Source organism: Gavia stellata, chromosome 9 (assembly GCF_030936135.1).
Source record: "Gavia stellata isolate bGavSte3 chromosome 9, bGavSte3.hap2, whole genome shotgun sequence".
NCBI classification, from domain to species: Eukaryota; Metazoa; Chordata; class Aves; order Gaviiformes; family Gaviidae; genus Gavia; species Gavia stellata.
The window spans coordinates 7,485,904-7,506,433 of NC_082602.1; the positions used below are offsets into that span (position 1 = coordinate 7,485,904).

At 36.3% G+C, this 20,530-nt stretch overlaps 1 protein-coding gene across 1 annotated transcript in view; it reads right to left on the minus strand.

Annotated features, from left to right (window-relative positions):
• Window positions 1-20,530, minus strand: part of CABCOCO1 (ciliary associated calcium binding coiled-coil 1) — a 50,653-nt gene that overhangs the window by 14,195 nt on the left and 15,928 nt on the right. The window contains exon 5 of the mRNA XM_059821317.1: window positions 18,069-18,141. Within this exon, the coding sequence (XP_059677300.1) occupies window positions 18,069-18,141 (73 nt within the window). The remainder of the gene's footprint in view (window positions 1-18,068; window positions 18,142-20,530) is intronic.

Consider the following 20,530-nt stretch of genomic DNA (forward strand, 5'->3'; position numbering starts at 1 on the left):
CATATTTTATGCACAGCCGTCTAGTGTGAAAACTGCATCCTAATGAAGAACTATCAGTACAGCAAAATGAAATAAAGAACAACAACAAGATCATACTATTGATTTTTTCCATCCACATATGGACTAGACCTAAATTCCCTTAGCTTGAGAAATCTGTTGAGATAACTCTCTAACACAGCATGATTACGTTTCATTTAATGACTTCTCTGGCTGCATGATAGGTCCTAAATTAGCTCTTCTTTCTCTGAATATCTTTTAATAAAGTTGTTTAAGATGCATTTTGATTTGACACACCTAAACTGGTTACAGTAAAGCATCTTCTACTTTTATCATATACTCCATTGCATTAAAAGTAAGTTTATTACTCGATAAATAATTCATTCAAAGGAACTTCAGTTTAACAGCACCAATAGACACAATCACTTAAGGCAGCACGCTGGCAAATTTCAGCTTTAAATCAGAAGCTGATCTGTCTTCATATTAAAAAAAATCAACTTATCAGAAGAAAGCATCATTTTTAAGAAACTCAGGCATGAGCACTTAAAAATGAAGTCAATACATGCCAACAACTTTTGTGCTAATTTATTATATTGCTTGTTTGTTCAGGAAGGGGATGAGATTTGTTTCAATCTAATCTAATTCCCTTTATTTCAACAGAAATTACAAGAATTAGAAATGAATGTTGTTCCCTCAACTATTTGCTGTGATAGAAGCTTTATTTTTCAGGTCAGCACTCTCCGTTTTTGATTGCTCAATGGGAGCGCCACAATAGCTAAAAAAAGAAGGCTCTGAAACATTAGGAAATAGAAACTGCTGACTACCTGGTGAAGGAATAATGATTTATAATATATGAATAGGGGCAATAATTGGATAGCAGGCTGTACTCAAAAAAACCTTAATTCACAGATCTGACATCAGAAAGTCATAATCCATCGATCTAGCATCAGAATGATGGATTATGACTTTTTAAAAACATGTAGACATGTCAGCTTCATGAGCATTCCGGGAATCGTAGTCCAAATTGTTTTACTGAGGTCATTTGAACAATTTCAGCTTTTTCCAATAAAGCTGATGCACTAATATTTTGAAATGTAAAAGTTCTGTTGGATCCATTTTTTTTCTTTCAAACCCTAAAAATCCTCCAACCAAATATCATAGGTTGCCATAACTTGTGATTGAAGAATTTTTCTTTAAATTATTTCAAGTCTGTGTCATTTTCTTACAGAGATGAAAACAATTTTGAATCCTAATTGATTTTTATGTCAAAAAAGTTTTGTATTCAAATTTGGAGGTGAAAAAACCAAGGTGCAAAGTGAGGGATTAATTACCATGTTTTCTTTCAGGAAGAGCACTGATATATACTATGCATGTTTCCCCCTGGACTACTGCAAAAATACCAAATTTTTGATCTCTGACTCCTTCCTTTTTTTGACCCTGATCAGGTTTTAAACTGTCACTGCCAAAAATAAAGTTGTGATGTGAACTTAGACAGAATCTTTTATGAAAAGAAATAATACTCTTGCAATGTGTGAATAGGTTGAAATATATTTTTTTATAAAGAAGGTTTTGTCATATTAACTCAAAAAGACATCTAGCCTCTTCAATGAAATACTTGGAACTTCACTTTCCTCATAAAAACAAACATGGGCTAAGGTTATTGAATGAAAAATTCAGGAAAGTTTCAGAGATCCTTTCATCGAGCATCACATACTTATTTACAAGTAAACCAGAATTTCATTCATAAAATTCTATTACAAAACCTTCCAGTGGAGTTTCCCCAATACAATTAAGTGAAACCACCTATAAATTAACAACTGCTACAGTAGATTGAGCCATTTAATGGCTCAAACAGGTAAGAGTTCTTCAAAAAATGCTTTCTGCTCCAGACAATTGTTGAGAAAAAAAAGAAAATCCCACATTAAACATAAAATATGACTAAATATTTTCAATGTATACACATATTAAAACCATAAAAAACCTGTGACTAAAACCTCTTCCAAAGGTATAAAAACTTTAGTTGTACAAGTAAGAAGGGCTAAAGGGCAAAAGAAAAAAACCAAACCAAGCCAGGGTTGCCTATCTCTATATTTTACCCACAAAATCCTTTGTGTCTCCCCTTGTCTAGAAGGCTGAGTTTCTCCTTCTCTGGTCTTTCTCACCTTATTTCCCTTCTTACTTGTAAAATGTTTTTAAGAGAACTTATTAATAAAGTAACTACTTATGTGAAGCTTGCTTTTTTTTTTTCCCCCTCCCCACTTCTGTATATGTTCATAACTAAACCCACTATGGAAAGGAGAAGTCATAGGGCTTTTTTACAATGATTGAAATAATTTATTTCACTAAAAACCATGTACATCGAGCAAAGGCATCCTGGGTACAGTCTCAGCCCAGATTTTAAAACAAACGATGACAACAACAAGACTAAAGGAAGAGAAAAGACAGCTGTGGAACAGTACCCTTTAAAATCGCAATGGTTCATAGAACAAAAGGGAAAAATAATGCACTTTTTACAACAGTAGACAGAAGCAATTTACTTCATTTTGACAACTAAATATGAAATGGCTAATAAAAATCACTGCCATGTTACACACACTCCTAAACACACCTAATCTTCTCAGAGGTCTCACATAAAGGGATCACATCACTGAAAAGCAACCACTTCTTTAAAAAAGCCTAAAAAAATAACAACACCGCACAACTGATCAAAAGAGACAGTACCTCATTCCATTAACTTCACTGGAGAATTAACATTGGCAGGCTGTAATTACTCACTTGGAAGGCAGTCATGAGGACACCATGGCCAACAGTTTTCTGTTTGTGATTTATATGCTTGAGGTAATGACAAGTGGTCAGGACATCAGTTTTGCATCTGCTTTCAAAGCGCCTGTTGTGCAGTGCCCTGGCAGTGTCCAACCAGGCTCACTATTACTTCCATCATCAACCACCTCCTACCTGAATTTTCCTCGGATCCTTTCTGACCTATTATTTACCTAGCTCAACTCAATTAAGCTTATGACATCAAATGAAACCAAGTAGGCTGACTACAACCTTTCTAACCTTTCCAGACTGCATGCAGGGGAAGACAAGAGCCTGGTAAATTGGGTATCTCCTGATTCCTTCTCTTTTTTTGGACCTATGCTTTAGACTACCTCTTTTCTTGTTATTAAACTGGTTGTATCCTTTCCTTGTCTCCACTGACACCACAAACTCATTTCATGTATATTATGAAGCAGCAGTCAGATGTTAAATTTCTGTCTTTAACGATGTATGCTTGAACCAATGACCTTGAAGTGAAAGGCTCTGTAGATCTTGAGCTTTCCCTCGATACTCCAGGCCCCTTTATTCATCTAGTTTATAAGCAAAACCTGTGTGCAAAAGGAACGCTTACTCACAATTACTATTATGATCGTTCTGCTGTGGCAGTACATTGCACTGAAAAAACATAAATTATAAAGTGCACGGGTTAGTAAAATTTAAATCAAGCAAATGTTTAATATTAAGCCATTTCATCTTTTTCCAAAGTTTGGCAAATCTATTACAAAGCACTGAAATTGCACTTCAAGCCCTAAGGCTTGCAGTGTTGGAGCCTGCCTGATTAATGTAATTAAAAGAATAGCATAACTCAAAATGTATTAAAAATTAAATATATGTGGCCTTATTGTTTACTTCCAACTGACAGCATGATTTCTAGCTAAAAATTTGCACTGCTTAATACCTGACAAGTTGTTAAAGCACATCCCCTTTCTCCTGCTGTGCATATGATTAAAAGAGCAGAGGTTAAACACGGCAATAAAAAAAATTGGGGTATTCTATTTTTGGTCACAGTGGTGCTTAGTTCCCCCTTCTCATTTTTACAATAAGCAGGTGCTGCCGAAGAGGTGGAAATTCTTATGACAGGAGGGCATCAAGCTGGAGAAGGGTAGGAAAATGCTTCCTTGGACAGAATCTTCCTCCCTTCCACAGTCACGAAGTGTCTTGTATTGCAGCTCTTTATCTTAGCTAAGACCCGGCTTGCAGGAGGAGCCAAGCTATATGAATGAGATTACTAGACATACATAGCTCATGAGGCCTGATCCAGAGTTTATGTGGCATAAAAATACTCTCTCACACAGTGCTTGTGAGACACTTGCAAGTGCATAGCCAGCAAACACTGCCTAGCGTACTGAGGGATCCCAGAGGTCTAAGAGGCAGGTTTTATGTGATGGAAATCTGATTTTCTTCACTCTGAAACCACAGTAAAAAAACTTACATTTTCTGCAAATGTTGCCTGCATGTCTCCATTTTCTCCTGCAACAATTCTGCATTTTCTTTCAGCCCGTGTACTGATCAGCAGCCCCTCCCAGTACACGAAGTGGAAAATGAATGAAAGAATTAAAAGAAGTTGGCAAATGTACCTGTATATACATATTTCATGTTAGCACAGTTATGCTTTAGAAATTATGGCAACAGCAATAGAATTTTTCTGCTGTGATCATGGATAATCAAAGCAAGTGGAAAAAAGAAGTCAGTGCTGAAATATTTTCAAAGGTATGAAAGTCTTTACTGTTGTGTAATTTAAATTTACTTGCCATTACTTGAAATTTCTTTTCGTCTGTGTGATTAGAATTTAAATGCTTCCAAAGTATATTAATAAATATAATTCCTGTTATATTGCAGAAATACTGCAGCAACCTTCTCTTAATGTTGAAAACTAACTAGGCTCCTTAATTTACTACGGAAAATACAAAGCAAAATTAGTTAAAATGTTTTGAATATGAAGTCTTATTTGGGAATGATCCATAAGATGAACTAATACAGCACTTTCTACTCTACTTATACATACACGTCACAAAGCTATAGCAGTGTTATATACAACTGTAAATATGGGATGTTTGCATTTTTGCAAGAATATTTTTGAATTTAGTAATTTTCAGTTTGAGGCCCAATTTTGCTAACATTACATACCATGGTAATGTAATGTCTATTTTAGATAGAATCCTAGTAGATCCCCTGAAATTACGTGGGATACAGTGGACTGAGGATACTTGAATTTGATTGTAAATCCTAACTGGACACTCAAAATTTATACCTGACAACAGTAAAAGCAGCACAGACATTAAAAGCCTTCTTATGGGTTATCCCATGATGAATTTGTCCAAAAGTTTCCATCTCAACAATTTCTTTAATTTTCAAATTCAAGATGTCATTGATGAGTAGAAATTACTGTTTCCTGAAGATAGAGTTCAGTAGAACATTAGCATCACATTGAAGTTTTTATGCAGCCCAAGTAAATTGGGTCTTAACAGGGAACTAGTTGACAGAGTCAATCTGCCCCACAGGTAAAAATGAAGCTGCAATACGCCGCTGCACCACTGCTGTTTATTGTAGCATTGGATGAGTTTAGTGTACTCTTAATGAGAACCTTTATTTATTCCCCCTGCCATACTGATCTTACTGGACTTGACACACAGAATCCTGTAAGTGGCACAAATCTATAAAAATGGCCTTTTATACAACTGAATTCCACAGAGCAGGGTTTAGTTTGTTAACAGTCATTCTACCTTTTCTTTACTTTTCATCCATTCTTCCCCCATTGATTTGGCAGAAAGAGAAAAGGGAAAATAAAAAAAAAAAATCAGATTCTGTATTTCTGCACAGGTTGGGGTTATTGACACCTCTCTCATTAAGCAATTAATTTTGCTTCTAAAATTGGTAGTACATTGACAGATAAGTGCTAAGGAAGAAAGCAGGTTGTCTTTTTAATTGTATTTATTCATTATGAAGTGGAACAAAAACAATTCATGTTATAGTCTGCAAAGTGGTAAATGTATTAAAATGGCAATCAAGCACTGAAAAACTTTAGTGTCTAATTCCCAATTCCCAAAGCAACCCACAGTCCCCTGTTTAATATACCATGTCCTGTTGGCCGTTTAATGAACAGTCTTTAAACTTTCCTGTTTCCTAAATAAGCTCCCTTACCACAGACTTCTACATTTTATTCTAATGCATATGGTTTGCTGCTTATTAGTTTATGTAATGTTCCTGCTACTATGAAAGAGAAAAAAAATAATCCACAAGACAAGTTCTCATTTTATCTTGCACTTGTCAAATATTAAGATTCTCCTTGTCTGTCAGACTTCTAAGCTTGTCTAATGTCTGTCATTTTTATCCAAAATTAATAAAGTCTATCCATGCTGTATGATTTTTCAGTTGCTCTGATTCTGATTATACACAATAATTTGTAATTTAAATTCACAAAAAATGTGCCAATGTAGCAATGTGTTTATGTTGTCAGTTTTAAAGGCTTGGCCTTTATGACTCTGATACTAAAGCCCTGTTCTTTCCGCTCATTACAAAGTTCCAGTAATGCTTGGACTAACCAATTACTTCTGGTAATTTGATCATGTACCCTCTTTCTTTTATTATTTACCCATTTAATTGAGGATTGATCAGAACAAAGAGACACAATTAAATACACTGCAATAAAAACAGTATGAGTAACAAGAGAAGGAACTGAAGTCAAACCAGCAGTGGTTAGGAAACACGGAGATAAGACTGAAATCCTGTCTTTAACTTCTCCTATTATGTTTTGCTGTGCCAGGGCTGCAAAGAAAAGGATATTATTTTTACATTCAGTAATTCAGAGGGCTATATTTGCAAGTGCAGCAGGGAGGGAGGGACAAAAGATAAAATCTCTGTCATGACAAAACGGGTAACATTTGGCTCCTTACTTCCATTTTGACAATTTCTTGATTTCTCAAACAAAATGTGATTATTCAACAGAAATGAATGGTTCAGTACTGAGTTACATACCAGCATGCATGCACCTATCAAAAGACTCAAGGGGTCATTCTTCAAATGGACAGAAACATAATGATGTTTTTAGAAATCCCACCCGAGAGCACCACAATGCACCAACGGTAGGACTTTAAAAAGAAAGCAAAAGTCAGCAACATAACCTCTAGCTATCATTTTCTTTTAACCTAGGCCTGCAGGGACAGCAGTAATGGTAAAAATTGAAAATAGTCTCCCACAACAAGCCTAGGCCTTTAAATACTTAATTTGAAATATGATCATTACAGGTAATTTAACATTTCTCCAAATGTAAATCTTCAACTACATCGTAACTCCTGAAGAATACAAAAAGCTGGCAAAGTGTCTTCCTTAGAACAGAAGAAAATCATTAAGAGTCCTAAATGTATAACAGGCAGAGATGAAAATGATAAATGTGTGTCATGAATACAAAATGAATGCTAAGAAAAACTCTGAGAGAATGTTAGGCACATATGCAAAGTAGAATAAGCTCTAAGGAATATCCCTACCGCTCCTCCATTTTATTAAACAAGAGTAATACACGGAGTCTACAGATGTTGTGGATGGTTGCAATGTATCTCTATTCACAACGCACAACATTCAGTGAATCTAAAGATATAGACCTGAATTCCAGCCTGTTAGTGCCTGAAACTTGCCCACAGCCCTGATCAATCCAAAATTCAAGACTTCTCAAGCACGGGATGTTTTCACAGCTCTGAGACCATATTTGGATGGCCTTGCTATAAATGAAGCACGCAACATTCATCTTTATCATGCAGAATCTATGCCATTTCCTTAGACTGCATTCACAAGCCAAATTTGATAGGCACAGTCCAAATAAACTACAGAGGAACTGCACAGAAGATAATGTTCCTTGTGTAGCATTATTTGAATGGAACAGAGAGACAACAAAACTTTTACCAAGCACATGAATTCGAACACCAAGAAAATAGTAATACATGTATTAACATGTAATTCATGCAACATGTTCCGTGTTGTGGAAGCAGTAACAGTATTTTCTGCAATATATTTCTACAATATTGTTGGATTCTTGTAGAACTGACCAAAAAGATCAGAATGACCACTCATCATAAGAAGTGGAGAGCACAATGTTAATGTATTTCAACTGAAAACATCCATGTTTGTTTGGGTTTTATCCTGGACACAGCATCATCTGCAGTGTAACTCTGCAGAATCTGTGCGGGCTCCGGCATAGACTTTGCAATCTGAGGCAAAGACAAATTTTGAGGGTGAAATCAGTCTGGGGAAAAAAAAAAAAGTCAAATAAAGTTCCTACAAATACTCACCACCATCTTAAGGTCAGCCAAAGATTCTGCCCACACTTAGAAGTAAGAAAAAGCAAACATTAGATATAAACAATTAAGTATTCCTCCTCAGCTGTTTTAGGTTGGTCAAGACGAGACTCAGGATGACTTCACTATCAAATTTTCAACAGTGCAATGGGGAGCCAAACCATAAAATACTTCAGATAATAGTCTTAATCATGAAACACTCTAAAAGACTCTAGCTGCCATCTTTTCAAGCCCACCCTGAGGAGATTGTATAGTCTACCTATTTGATGTTGTTTTTCTGAGTGCAATAGCTGGAAATACATAATGAGTTCTTAGCTTCTACAAGCAACGCAGTGGATTGGAGGGAGACTCACAAAGTGCAAGGTTAGTTAAGGCTGATGATAGGTACAGATAGGAACCTATTTCCGAAAGCAGAGGAACAAGAGATAACAAAGCTCAGCGGGCTGGAGCTGGTGGGAGCTGGCCATCAGCCCACACTGAAGAAGGGGATTGGAAGGACAAAATTTCCCCCTCTGTTGCTAGCAACCTGTAAATGACTCTTGCTTCAGGATCAAATGGTGAAAGAAATAGTACAGGAATTTGGCCATGGCCCCTTTCTCTGCTCTCTGCATAGCTGCACATGGGCTACCTCAGCTTGTTCTCTTTAGGTGCTCACTAGGTATAGGGAAAAGAGGACATGAAGAGTGCACTAAGCCCAAGTATATGGCTCTCCTTCCAGCACCATTTGGCAGCTTCCTCCCATATTTCTGGTGCCTCATAATATTGTTGCAGTAAATTTGGACTCTCCTGGAAGTATCAAGCATTATGCTTTGGAAAAAGTCCATCCCTTTGCCAAATGTTTTCTCCATTTAAGTCTAGCAAGCTACAAAGAACAAATAATACAAACGTTGAAGAAAACAGTTGTTTTGTTAATATTCTGTTTACACAGCTGGGATCTTAGGAATTTTATCCATCTGTATATTCAGTAAGCAAGGCAAATTAATGTGAAGAATTGCCATTTCCTAAGTGAAAAACACCCCAGTAAAATTAAAAGAAGGCTCCCCCCCAGTCTGTCTTTCTCTGCTCCATTCCAGATAGACACGCACACCTCCCCCGTAGCCATGAACCACCAAGTAACTGGAAAGGATTCTTCACAGACAGATGTAATTTATAACAAAGACAGGAAAAGGCAACCCTAACTCAGAGCTTGCTGCCCTTCCTATAAAGTTCACCTCCTTACCAAGAAGAAGCAGAGAATAATTTGTTTGGTTTCTGTACTCAACTCCTTTTTCTTTTATTGTAAAAGTTTCCATTGTCCTTTTATGTTTTGATTATTGAGTAAGTTTAAAGACTTGCCAAATAGCCCTAGATTGTTAACAGACCACCACTATTTAACTTTGAATGCTTTAACAAAATAAAGGCACAGTTCACATTAATATTCTATGCCCTCATTTTATTTATTATCTTTTCTTTGAAATTTAAACAATTTTCCTAGCTAAGGTTTATTAAATGTAAGCCTAAGTAGCAATATAAGTTACCTCACATACCAACCAGACATCCTATAAAACTCAGCTTTCTAATTAGTAACACTGTATTTTGCTGAGCTTAGCATATTTATAGGAAATCAAAATAACATTTTATGAATTAAATATTCAAATAAATCAGATTCAATGTTCAGTAAAAATACTTCAGGTTGTATCTTATGACAAGTCGTAAAATTCAAGGTGAAATTAGAAAACATACAAACTTTCTGGTACGTTTTAAAAAGGGACTTTAAAGGATTGCAAAGCTTATCTGTTATTTAGACTTTGAATACATTTGTCCTCATAACACCAACGAAAAGGATACAAATTTATAAAAATATATATTGATTATAAATCATCACAGTAAAGAAATGCCATGCTGTTTATTTATATGAATAAGGTTAACATGCTATTCATAACATAAGGTCACAAGATGTATGAATTTGATACATAAATATTCACCCATGGGGATACATTCCCATGAAATATCACATCACTTGTCCATTCCACAGATACTTTTATGAATACAATTTAATCTTCAAGATGTTGAAAAGCTGCAGATAAAGGTAGGGGGTACAAAAATAGTTGCCCACTGTAGTATAAGTTCATGGATCTCTGCCTGCCAATTAACAAAAATGATCCTGGAAATTTTGGAAATAGGGCAATTGCTCTGGCAAACCAGTCTCCAGTAGGTCACACTGGACCAACGAGTACCAAAATGGTACCTGCTGGCAAACAATTTAAAAAAAAAAAAAAGGCAGCTAAATTTGAACAAGCAAAATATAAATGAAACACAATAGCTTCTTGAATAACTCCCTGATTCATGCTATGTTACATGGAAGAGTTTAAAACTGAAAATAGTATTGTTCTGCAGTGGACATAATGCCTTGGGTGAATGAAAATAAAAGGTGTCCCTTTTTTTTTTTTTTTGGCAGATTCCTTACAAATGTTGTTCTTTGAACTACCTAAAAAATTAGGATGGAGTTTGCACAAATAACTTTCTATCACCATGCCAGCAGCAGTCTACCTGGTTCTCACCAGCTTAGTTACAAAGCTCTTTTGACACAGTTTGCCACATTGGCTGATGTAGCAACCTGCTTTCTAGATTCCTCGCTCCCCAACAACATGCCTTATGGACAGCTGAGGGCACACTGCAGACCCCAGAATCATGTGGACCTTGCTCCAGCAGAGCCAACTACACTGTATGCTGCCAGGATTTAGTTTGGGCTCTGAAATGGTATTCAAGAGCACTGCTTTGGTGTCAGGGAGTTTAAACAGACATGTAAGAATAACAATTCTATTAAAAGTGTTTATTTTTTGTTTTAAACTGGAAAGAAATCAAACTGCAAAAATCTCAGAATCTTCTACGAAACAAAATTACTGATCTTTGCTCAGCTCCAATTATTTTGTTTGATACTGGTCAAGTAAAACAACAGCTCCCAACGGGCAGCAACAGGATATTCCTATTCAGGAATATTAGAAAAGTAAAACAAAATTAATATCCTAATAGTCTACCTTCAGGTACTTTGCTTAACCATTTTAAAATTTCCCCAAGACAATACATTTTTGCCAATCTCATTGTCTTCCATTAAGATTTACAGATTGATTGATAAATATAGATGTGTGTTACAGTGTTCTGATATAGCACTTCTTAGTCATTTGGATCTTACAACACTCTGATGAATAGCAGAAAAATGCTGTCATTAATATACTGTCTGTCCTTTTGTCAAAGCCTACAATTCCTAGTTGACATACATTCCAGGAACTAAAGAAGCCATTACTGCTGTTATCAGAACTATGTACGTCTACATACAGAAATCAAGCCACTTTATAAATAAATAATTAAAAAACTCAGAGAGCACATCTGTGAATATATTAATTTCTACACAGTTCCAGAAATGTTTTACTGCCAACAATTCACTTTTTTCTCTCTCACTCTTATTGAACGTCATACAGTCAAAAAATGTGACGCTTTGTCAACTGTACAACTGAAATAAAAAGTTATGATGAGCTTCAAAATTTTTTGACTCTAGTGTCTTTAGCTTTTCATCCTCCAGGGTGCTGAGCAATGTGACCCCAGTCACTTCTCAGTTTAACTCTGTGTATATGAATAGGTCCATTGAAATAAAAGTTCCCAAGTGCTTAAAAAGAGGCACTTGTTTAAACACTGGCTGGGTCAGAACCACAGTGCTCAGCATACTGAAGGCATAGTCTATGTCAGCTATTTGGCATTTTTCCTGCCTGAATTTTTACTTTCATGACTTCACGCATGTTACTGAATTAAAAAGCAGGTTTGTTTTGTATTTAATGTTTCCTAAGAAAATAATTTAAAAAACATTTTGTCAATCGTACTCTAAAGCAAGACTTGTAAAAGTACTCAGCACTGGCTTATGAATTCCACTAACTCTCTGGAGCTCTTACTGGCTTTCAGGGCAGCACAGTTCAGCTACCAAAACTCAGGTATGTTAAAACTGCTGTAGAAGACCATCAGGATGTGACCTACATGGAAACCTAACTGTTAAAGGTCCGTATATCTCCACTACAGGCAACTGAGTATACCAAAGACGGTCTTTGAAAAAAAAAGGGTGGTTTCTGCTGTGCAAGATATGCTTAAAATATTTCAAGTAATACTGCATACAATTCCAACAGACTTCACTTTTCATTCGGACTAATCACAAGTCCTTCAAGATCTCTCTTGAGCAAACTTCAAGATCAAAGGACTGCATATCAGTGATTTTTGTCACAAAACCCACTGGCTCTCCAGCTGCTTACTTCAGTAATCCAGTCTTCGGTACTACACACTTCTGTAATGGACATCAAAAATTTCCCCTCAGACATCAAAAGACCAAGTACCAGTTTGCTAGTTTTAAACATTCATAATTGTAAAATAATGAACCTACTCCTGAAGCTGTAGTTTTGATCTTCGTAGCAATAAAGGCTTGAGAAATATGTTTTGAAGGAAAAAATAAATAAGGACATGGAAATTAAAGAAAAACGGGATATAACACAACATCGGTTTATCAAAGATACACGATGCCAGACTAATTTCATAGTTTATTTAATAAGTTAACCAATTTTCTAGACAAAGAAATGTGAGACATGATCAATTCATGAGAGGGCAGGAATGTCATACAGATGGGACTGAATAACCTTGAAGACTATTTCGCTCTTGTATTCAATGACAAATTGTGAGGTGACATTGTAGGGACATAATTTTTTTTTAAAACCTACTGTGCACTGGGAGTACCTCAGCTGGAAAATACAGTAATAAAGGAGAACTGGAATAACAGACCTATGACGAGACAGCCACATGATACAGGTATAAAATGTGATTCTAGGACCAACCCTGTAGGCTATTCCCAGTAGAGAAGAAAAAAGCACTGTTGATATTGTATAAGGCCTTGCTTTTATCTCAGCAACTATATTATGTGCAGTTTGGTCACTTATGTTCAAACAAAACTGATTTAAAGTGGAACAATTACAGAAAAAGGCCAACAGGATGACTAGAGGCTGGTAAGTATGTAAGAATGCACATATCAAAAGCCTACCTTAAAAGAAAGATTAGAGAAGGCTGGCTTTTCTAGTTTTGCTAAATGAAGGCTGACAATAAGATTGCTGTCTCTTTACACACTAGAAAAATAAATGCTGGGGATGGAACAAGAACTAAAGGTCAATACTGGCACAAATTGGCACAAGGACAAATGCACATAAGCTTGTCATGAATACACTTATACTGGAAATTAGAAGTTTTATAACCATTACAGAAACCAGGCACCAGGGCAGCTTTCTAACTGGAAGAGCAAAGACAAGAAAGTTAACTTCTTACGCTGGAGTTTAACGAGTTTCTGAAGAGGATTATATATGTTTTCCTACGAGAAAGTGGCACTAGAGCTGACAATTGAAGAGGTCCCTTCCAGTCCTATGCTCTTATTTCCTTCAAAGTAGTATTGACGTCTTTGCCATGGTGATATTTACAAAACAAAGCTACAGAAAATAAACTCAGTGGTTCTTAAGCATTGCAAATATCTGAAACCTCCAAGCTTTGAAAAGCATGCACTCCATTAGCTGGGGAATGAGTCTCTCTAGTGTGAACTGATATGCTTAAGAAAATGTTCTGGTTTCATACCTCTTTAAAATGCAGTTCTCAAGAAATTGTTGAGCAAATTTGTTTAAACAATGATTGATTAACCAATCTAAATATGCAACACCTAATGAGGATTACATATCAAAGTCAAGTCCCAGACTTCAGGTCTTTTGCCATCAGAAAAAAAGCTTTATTAGCTTTCAAAGAGTATATTCTTCCTATCCACTCCCTTAAATTCAAACACAGAAGGGATTTTGTTCAAACTTTCAAAAAAAAAAAAAACCCAACCCACAATTGGATAAAGACCAGACATAGTCCGAAAGCTTAATGTTTCAGAAACTAAGGAGTACATGGAAAGAAGGCATTAATGGAAACTGTTTTGGAACTCTAAGTACGGAGGATGATATCTAGTGACTGCTATAATACTGAATCTGCACTGCCATTAAACTTAATCTTCGATGTTTTTATTGCAACCTGACCCGCTATGACATCTCTAAAGAAAATTACATTGTACACTACTATTTCAAGAAGTCAAACTTAGCTAGTCATCTGGGCCATAAAATAGTAGATTACTCCATCAGGCTGGCTAAAGCAACTAGGAATAAAACTAGATTTACCAACCACATTATTTTTATTAGGAAATGTTTCAAAGCAGACATAATCCCAAAAGACCTTAGCCTCATTCCATCCAAAAATACACAACAGAGAGCAGCAAAAACATGAACTGCAGTATAAGGGACAATTTGTAAATGTAAGAAAAAAAATACTAGGTGTACTGTAATATATCATCCTATCAAAGCAAAATAAATTAACTGAACATAGAAATAGAAAAGAATAAAAACTTCTACACAATTCACGTATTAACAATTTAAACCTTTGTTATAAGATCTGACATTTGTTAATAGGAATTGCTGCATTGAATCCCTGCACATCAAGATTTAGTCTGTACTCCTTTTGCTTTCTTTGAAATTGCAGGCTAATATAGGTGTACTAAATCACAGCTAGAGAGTAAAACCGCCAGAACGGGCAAAAGGAAAAAACAGTATCTTTAACAACAATATTCCTGAAGAACTCTGGTATGTTAGCACTACATGCATTTTATTTTGGATCATAGCCACAGAACAGCTAAAGCACTGCCTCTTCTGTAATCATTCTAAATGTGGGGAACTGCTCATAATAGTAACAGAAAAAAAAGCAATGCATTTACTTGGCAATCTTAACACTTCTCAGTAATTCCTTGTACCATCATGTTTTCTAACAGGTATTCATGCATACATAATATATAGGTCTTTGTAGATCTGGAATGAAGGAGAAGTAAGGGATTTGAGAGCTGGAAAGGCAAGTTTTAAATTTTAAATGCTGCCAAAGTAGGTTAGACGTATGATGTGCATTTTATCATCTAACCGAGCATTCATGTCTTTCAGTTTTAACCTTTTTTTTTCCTAGGCAATATGATCACCTCAGGCAGTTTGGTTTAAAGGCTTTAGCCAATGTAAAAATATATTTAAATTAGTCAGGCGTTTGTTACTTTTTTTTTTAAGACTTAAATACTGTCTGTATTTTACAAAGGTGGTTCTATTATGCTAGCTGCATCAAATGCGGAATATTAATCAGACTGTGAAGCTCCACTAACTACGTGCCATATTGAAGTAACTTAAATTTTGTTAACTGGCATGGCCACAGATATTGTATGCATAATCTAACTCAGTTTTGAGTCATTTCCCTTTTCTTGTCTGATTTTATTCCATACAGGAAATGACAGGGTCATTTGGAAATAACTGCAGCGAAAGATCAAAAAGGAAACCTGATTGAGAACACTGTATAATTGCCTGTGCTAGAGAAAAAATAAAATCCAGTGAGTTTACAATCCATTGCTGTAAGATTTCTCTGGAAAACACATACTGCGGTTTCTCTAAGAGGAAAGCCATTACAACACTAAGTACTGCTTTTGTTTGTTGTAGCTGCATCTCTTTTAAAGAAGCAGGTCTTCTCATTAGCCTATTGGACTTTTATTCAGTAGGTAACACTTTTGGCACATGTGGAGCACAAATTTACTCACTGAGCTAAAGCAAACTGAGTCGAAGCAAATCATTTCAGTTGAAGCAAGTCATTTCACTGACTTGTCTCAAAGTCTTCATTTGCAAAAGGAGATAATACTGTAATTAAACTCTTAGAACACCATCGTTCTTGTTATTTGGGCAAATCTGGCCATTACAATTTACAGTCCCCCATTCCAAAAGAACAGACTTTTATTGTTGGAGCGAAAGTAAAACTTTTTAGACATTAACAGCACTCAGCTTAGAGTAAGGATCAAATCCAGCTGTGGGCCGCAATGTGTCTACATGGGCTTTTTTTTTTGTAAGACATTGATCTACATAGCAAGACAGCAGTCAGCGTTTCAGCACAGATTTATCGTATCCTTTTCACAAGCAGATTTCCCAGTCGATCTCCTGCCCCGTTCTGTTCCCTAGGCAGATGCACTGCAGTGCACGCGACTCCAGGCAAGCTCCTGCCATGGCCATAGACAACAAACCACATCTGCCCTGCTAACCTCGTCAGGGTTTGAGCAGTTCGTCTAAGGGACTGCAAACACAGAAGGTAATGCTCTTCTTTATGGATAAGCATTTCTAAATAAAACAAAGTTATAGCAAAAGAACTTGAAGTCTAATGCTGGGTTCACCTCTCATCACATTTTAACACATAAAGCAAGTGCAAATAATGCCATAAATTTGTATGTGTAGCTTCAATGCCTTAAACTGTTACTTATTGAAGAACAATGTATCACTCTATCAAAATAAACTCTACAGGAATATAAGTATTGATTTTCTTGGGCATTGCAGTGTGGTTAGACAAATTAAAGACTCTCTGCCATGAAACTCAGAATACGAAACACAGATTAAACTGAACTGCCACATAGATAAGAAATGGCTGTAAAAGAGTTATGGCTAAAAATGGTTATGAAGGTTTTTGTGACAGTTATAATTGTAGATTGTACTTGCTCCTCGGTGGATCATCACCGAAATAATTCACAGAAACACATTTCTGCCATTCTTTAGTGGAGGCGGTACCTTCAGCAGAGTTGGTACTCCCCAGCAGACAAACTGTGCAGAGCAACCACTCTTCCGTGGCTGGGACCGTGTACACTGATCTCTGCCATCCAGAAATGGGTTTTAAGAAAGCACAAAGACATTTCTTTTAAGGTAGTCTACAACTGGTAAGATACATTACCCAAATTTACACAAGAAATTACTTAATCAAAGCCTCATTAAAAATAATTTTACCAATTAGAAAGTGCCATTGATTCTGATTTGCTAACATAAAAAACCAACCCTAACACAGTAATGCCAAAGTCCTGCTCTACTTATGTAATGACAGTTGTGTCACTGATTTCATCACAGTCAGAATTTTAACCCACCTTACAAATAATGAGAGTAATTTTCACATATTTGCATCCATGTCAAGAAAAGTCCTTCTTTTTTAGAATATGGCAGCTATTTAAAAGCAACATGGGAAGAAATTATCCCATGTCATTTACAGTCAAACCACCAGATTAAAGTGTACAGAAAATTTTCTAGTGCATTAACTTTAACTTCACTGCGTACTGATAAGCTAAAATATAAGTGCCATCAAAAAAATTCCACTACCGTGCCTCTCTGAGCAACCAGTTGTCTCCTAATATAAATTATAAATGTAAATCCTTTTCAACATATTGTCACATATATCCTCAAAACACACAGTCGGGCTAAAGGAAGGTTTATTTGTTGAAATGAATCTGTTCATTTGATTAAAGGCCACATCCTGCATCAATGCTTTTTCCTATGTATCTTTTCACATTTAAGTTAGAATACATGACAAAGTTTACAGTCAAGCCAATTCACTATAATTAAAAGAATGCTTTCAAAATGCTGAATTTCTAGCTAGCTTGTTTCTTTACAGTCAGTATAATTAACTGTTGGTGGCTACAGTAGAAACAAAACTCTGTACGTACATACGCATACATAAATATTAGGACTGTGGTCAGACTAGGCTTGGTACACAACCTTTTCTGATTTCGATTGCTGATTTTAAAATAGAGTCAGGCTCATGCACTGCTAATTCAAATTACATGCATCAACATATAAATACATACACAAAAGTATTCCTGATTTAACATAACTAACATCTTAACCAAGCAATGCATTTACACTTTTTTTGAAATCCAAAATTAATTTTGAACATGAGGATCAAAACATCTAACTTGTATTCTTTAATCAGCCATTTTACGTTAGTAATGCAGTGATGTTGACATGAAGCTGCTTTGAGCAATATAAAACATATGCCATGGTGCATTCGTTAAATAACTCTGCATAATGAGTTCCATCTATAGAAATGACTTACCTCGTTACTTATCACAAGTTCTTCTCTAGGACTGTGGAAGAGGTATTCATATAGTTTATAGTGCTTAAATAAGCTGGAAAACAAGAGACAATAGTACTATTACAGCTGTATATCTTTGGAAAGGTAACAACGTTAAAAATTCTGTTAAACTAAGAGTTACTCTCCAGCATGGTAATATTCCAAATTTTAAAGAGAAATGGTTGTTTAATTTCAGATACAATACGCAGGATATTTAATTTACATGATTTACTATCAGATGACCATAGAAAATACAGTACGATACTTAAAAATACATCCACTTCGTCCTTATGAAATTGAACTCTGAGAAGACAAAATTCTACTCTGGAAAAAGTAATTCCTGAAACACTTATCACCAGGATACTTATGCCCTTAATATCAGAAATAGTGGACAAGAAGGAAACAAAGCCAAATCAGCTTTCAGATTCTGGGATGGGCTGCCAGTCCAGGGAGCAAGTTTAATCTTGGAACACCAAAACAATAAAGAATGGAAGCATTTATTCTCTCAAGGTCGTGTTTCAAAATCAGCGTATTATTTCCTTAAAGAAAAATGAAAGAACTAGATTGACACACTGGAGTTTTGTGTATTACAATAAAAGTAACTTGAAGTAGACTTTCTCAATGGCCTAAAATATTTATCTTCCTTAAAACATATATGGCTTTCCTTTTCACATGTTCTAAATAACTTTCCTTGTTCTATTTCCTCATGATCAATGATATGGCATTTGTTTAATCAAAGGTTTGGTTTGTCACAGTCCATCTGTTACAATTACTTGTTCTCTTAAAATCATGATATAGAACTTCTGGCTTCTGTCATGTCATTTTGACATATGATTTAAAACACAGCTCTGTGATTTCATAGCAAGTCCAGGTTGAAGAATGATTCCAAGAGTTTGTCGCACTCCTGCCTGATGTACCCATGAAAGATACAGCAGTATTAGCAGGGAACATCTGTAACTGGTTCCTGTGCTTTCTGGCTAAGGACAGGACACAGGTTCCTTTTTTACGAGAGCCACCAACTGGGATGGCAATGCCTCTTTGCTTGGCACGTGCAAGGCCTACTGTGAGGAGAGCTTTGGACTAGATGGCCTCCAGAAGTCTCTTCCAACATCAATTTTTCTATGGGTCCGTGAAACTACCTATTACACCCAACATACACAATTATCTAGCTAATGCTAAAGTCACTGCTACTAGCTGCAGGATATCATTCTGATACTATGAAAGTGTGTTTACAATACCAGTGCCTGGCCACACAACCCAGCACAGGCTGCTCTTTGAGATGTGGCGCTGCCCAAGGCTCTCAGAGAGCCAGCCCCAGCAGGTGCCACCGTGGCTGCCCGCCCCATGGCGCTGAGGCTTTTCTCCCGCTCGGCAGCCTCACACGCCGGCACGGCCAGCAGAAGGGCTCGACCAGCCAGCTGCATGCAAAGCGAGAGGCTGCTGCGGTGGGATGTAGGTGTTTGAAATACAATCCTGGCTCTGGGAGGTAACAGGGAAGCCAACTGTGGGAGTCGATGCTCAGTACGCACCATTTTAGCTGACCTTCTCTGAAACACCACCGATGCTTACACACTGCCACAGGCCAGTGCCACAGTACCAGAGGTTCCATGAAATACTGCAGACCAGAGAGGATTTGCTCTAATTTCAGCAGTGCTGAAGTGCCGACTAATGTAGAGCAGTGGTTCTTCCAGCCCATGAAAGCAGCTCGGAATTAGGAGGCTAAAACAGCAGCATGGCCTGCCTCTCTCACGCTACAACAGTACATCTTCCAGCAGTTAGTCAAATGCATCTGTGAAACTTTCAAATGCATTTTTACCCAAATGGGTGCAGAGATTTTTGCACATATGTACAGATGCATTTCTTAATTTGTGAGAAGTATTATGGCAGCCTCATTGAACATTTGGCTCTTTAAGTGCCCTATTAAAGTATTCTTCTACAGTTACATTTAATTCAGTCATTCAATTACCATTAGTTAAAAAACAAATTTGTTTACCAACTTGCATAAGAAATTTGGCTACTATAAACTACAAGTTCCCTTCCCCCAAACCCAGAGCATATAAGTGATTAATTAAGTTGCTACAATATTTGCCATTTCATCTGCAGTACATTTTTATTGCAGTACTTCACCAAAGAATCCCTGCCATGTTTCAGTGGAGATACAGGAATTATGCTTAAGCAAACTTCAGGACTTAACCTGGAAATGACCTGCACCAATTTATGAAAATACACGTGTTCCCTCATATACACACCTATTATCTGGTAAAATTCTAACAAGGATTATTTGTAAAAGAGAAAAAATATTTTATGAATATCACAGACACACAAGAAATAAGATATATATCTTTCAAACTGCACAGGCAGAACTTAACAACTCAAACTTTTTTTCTTTTATTGATTCCAGTGCCTTGGAAGGGAGCCAGATTTACAGCACCTGAAAATCAGCT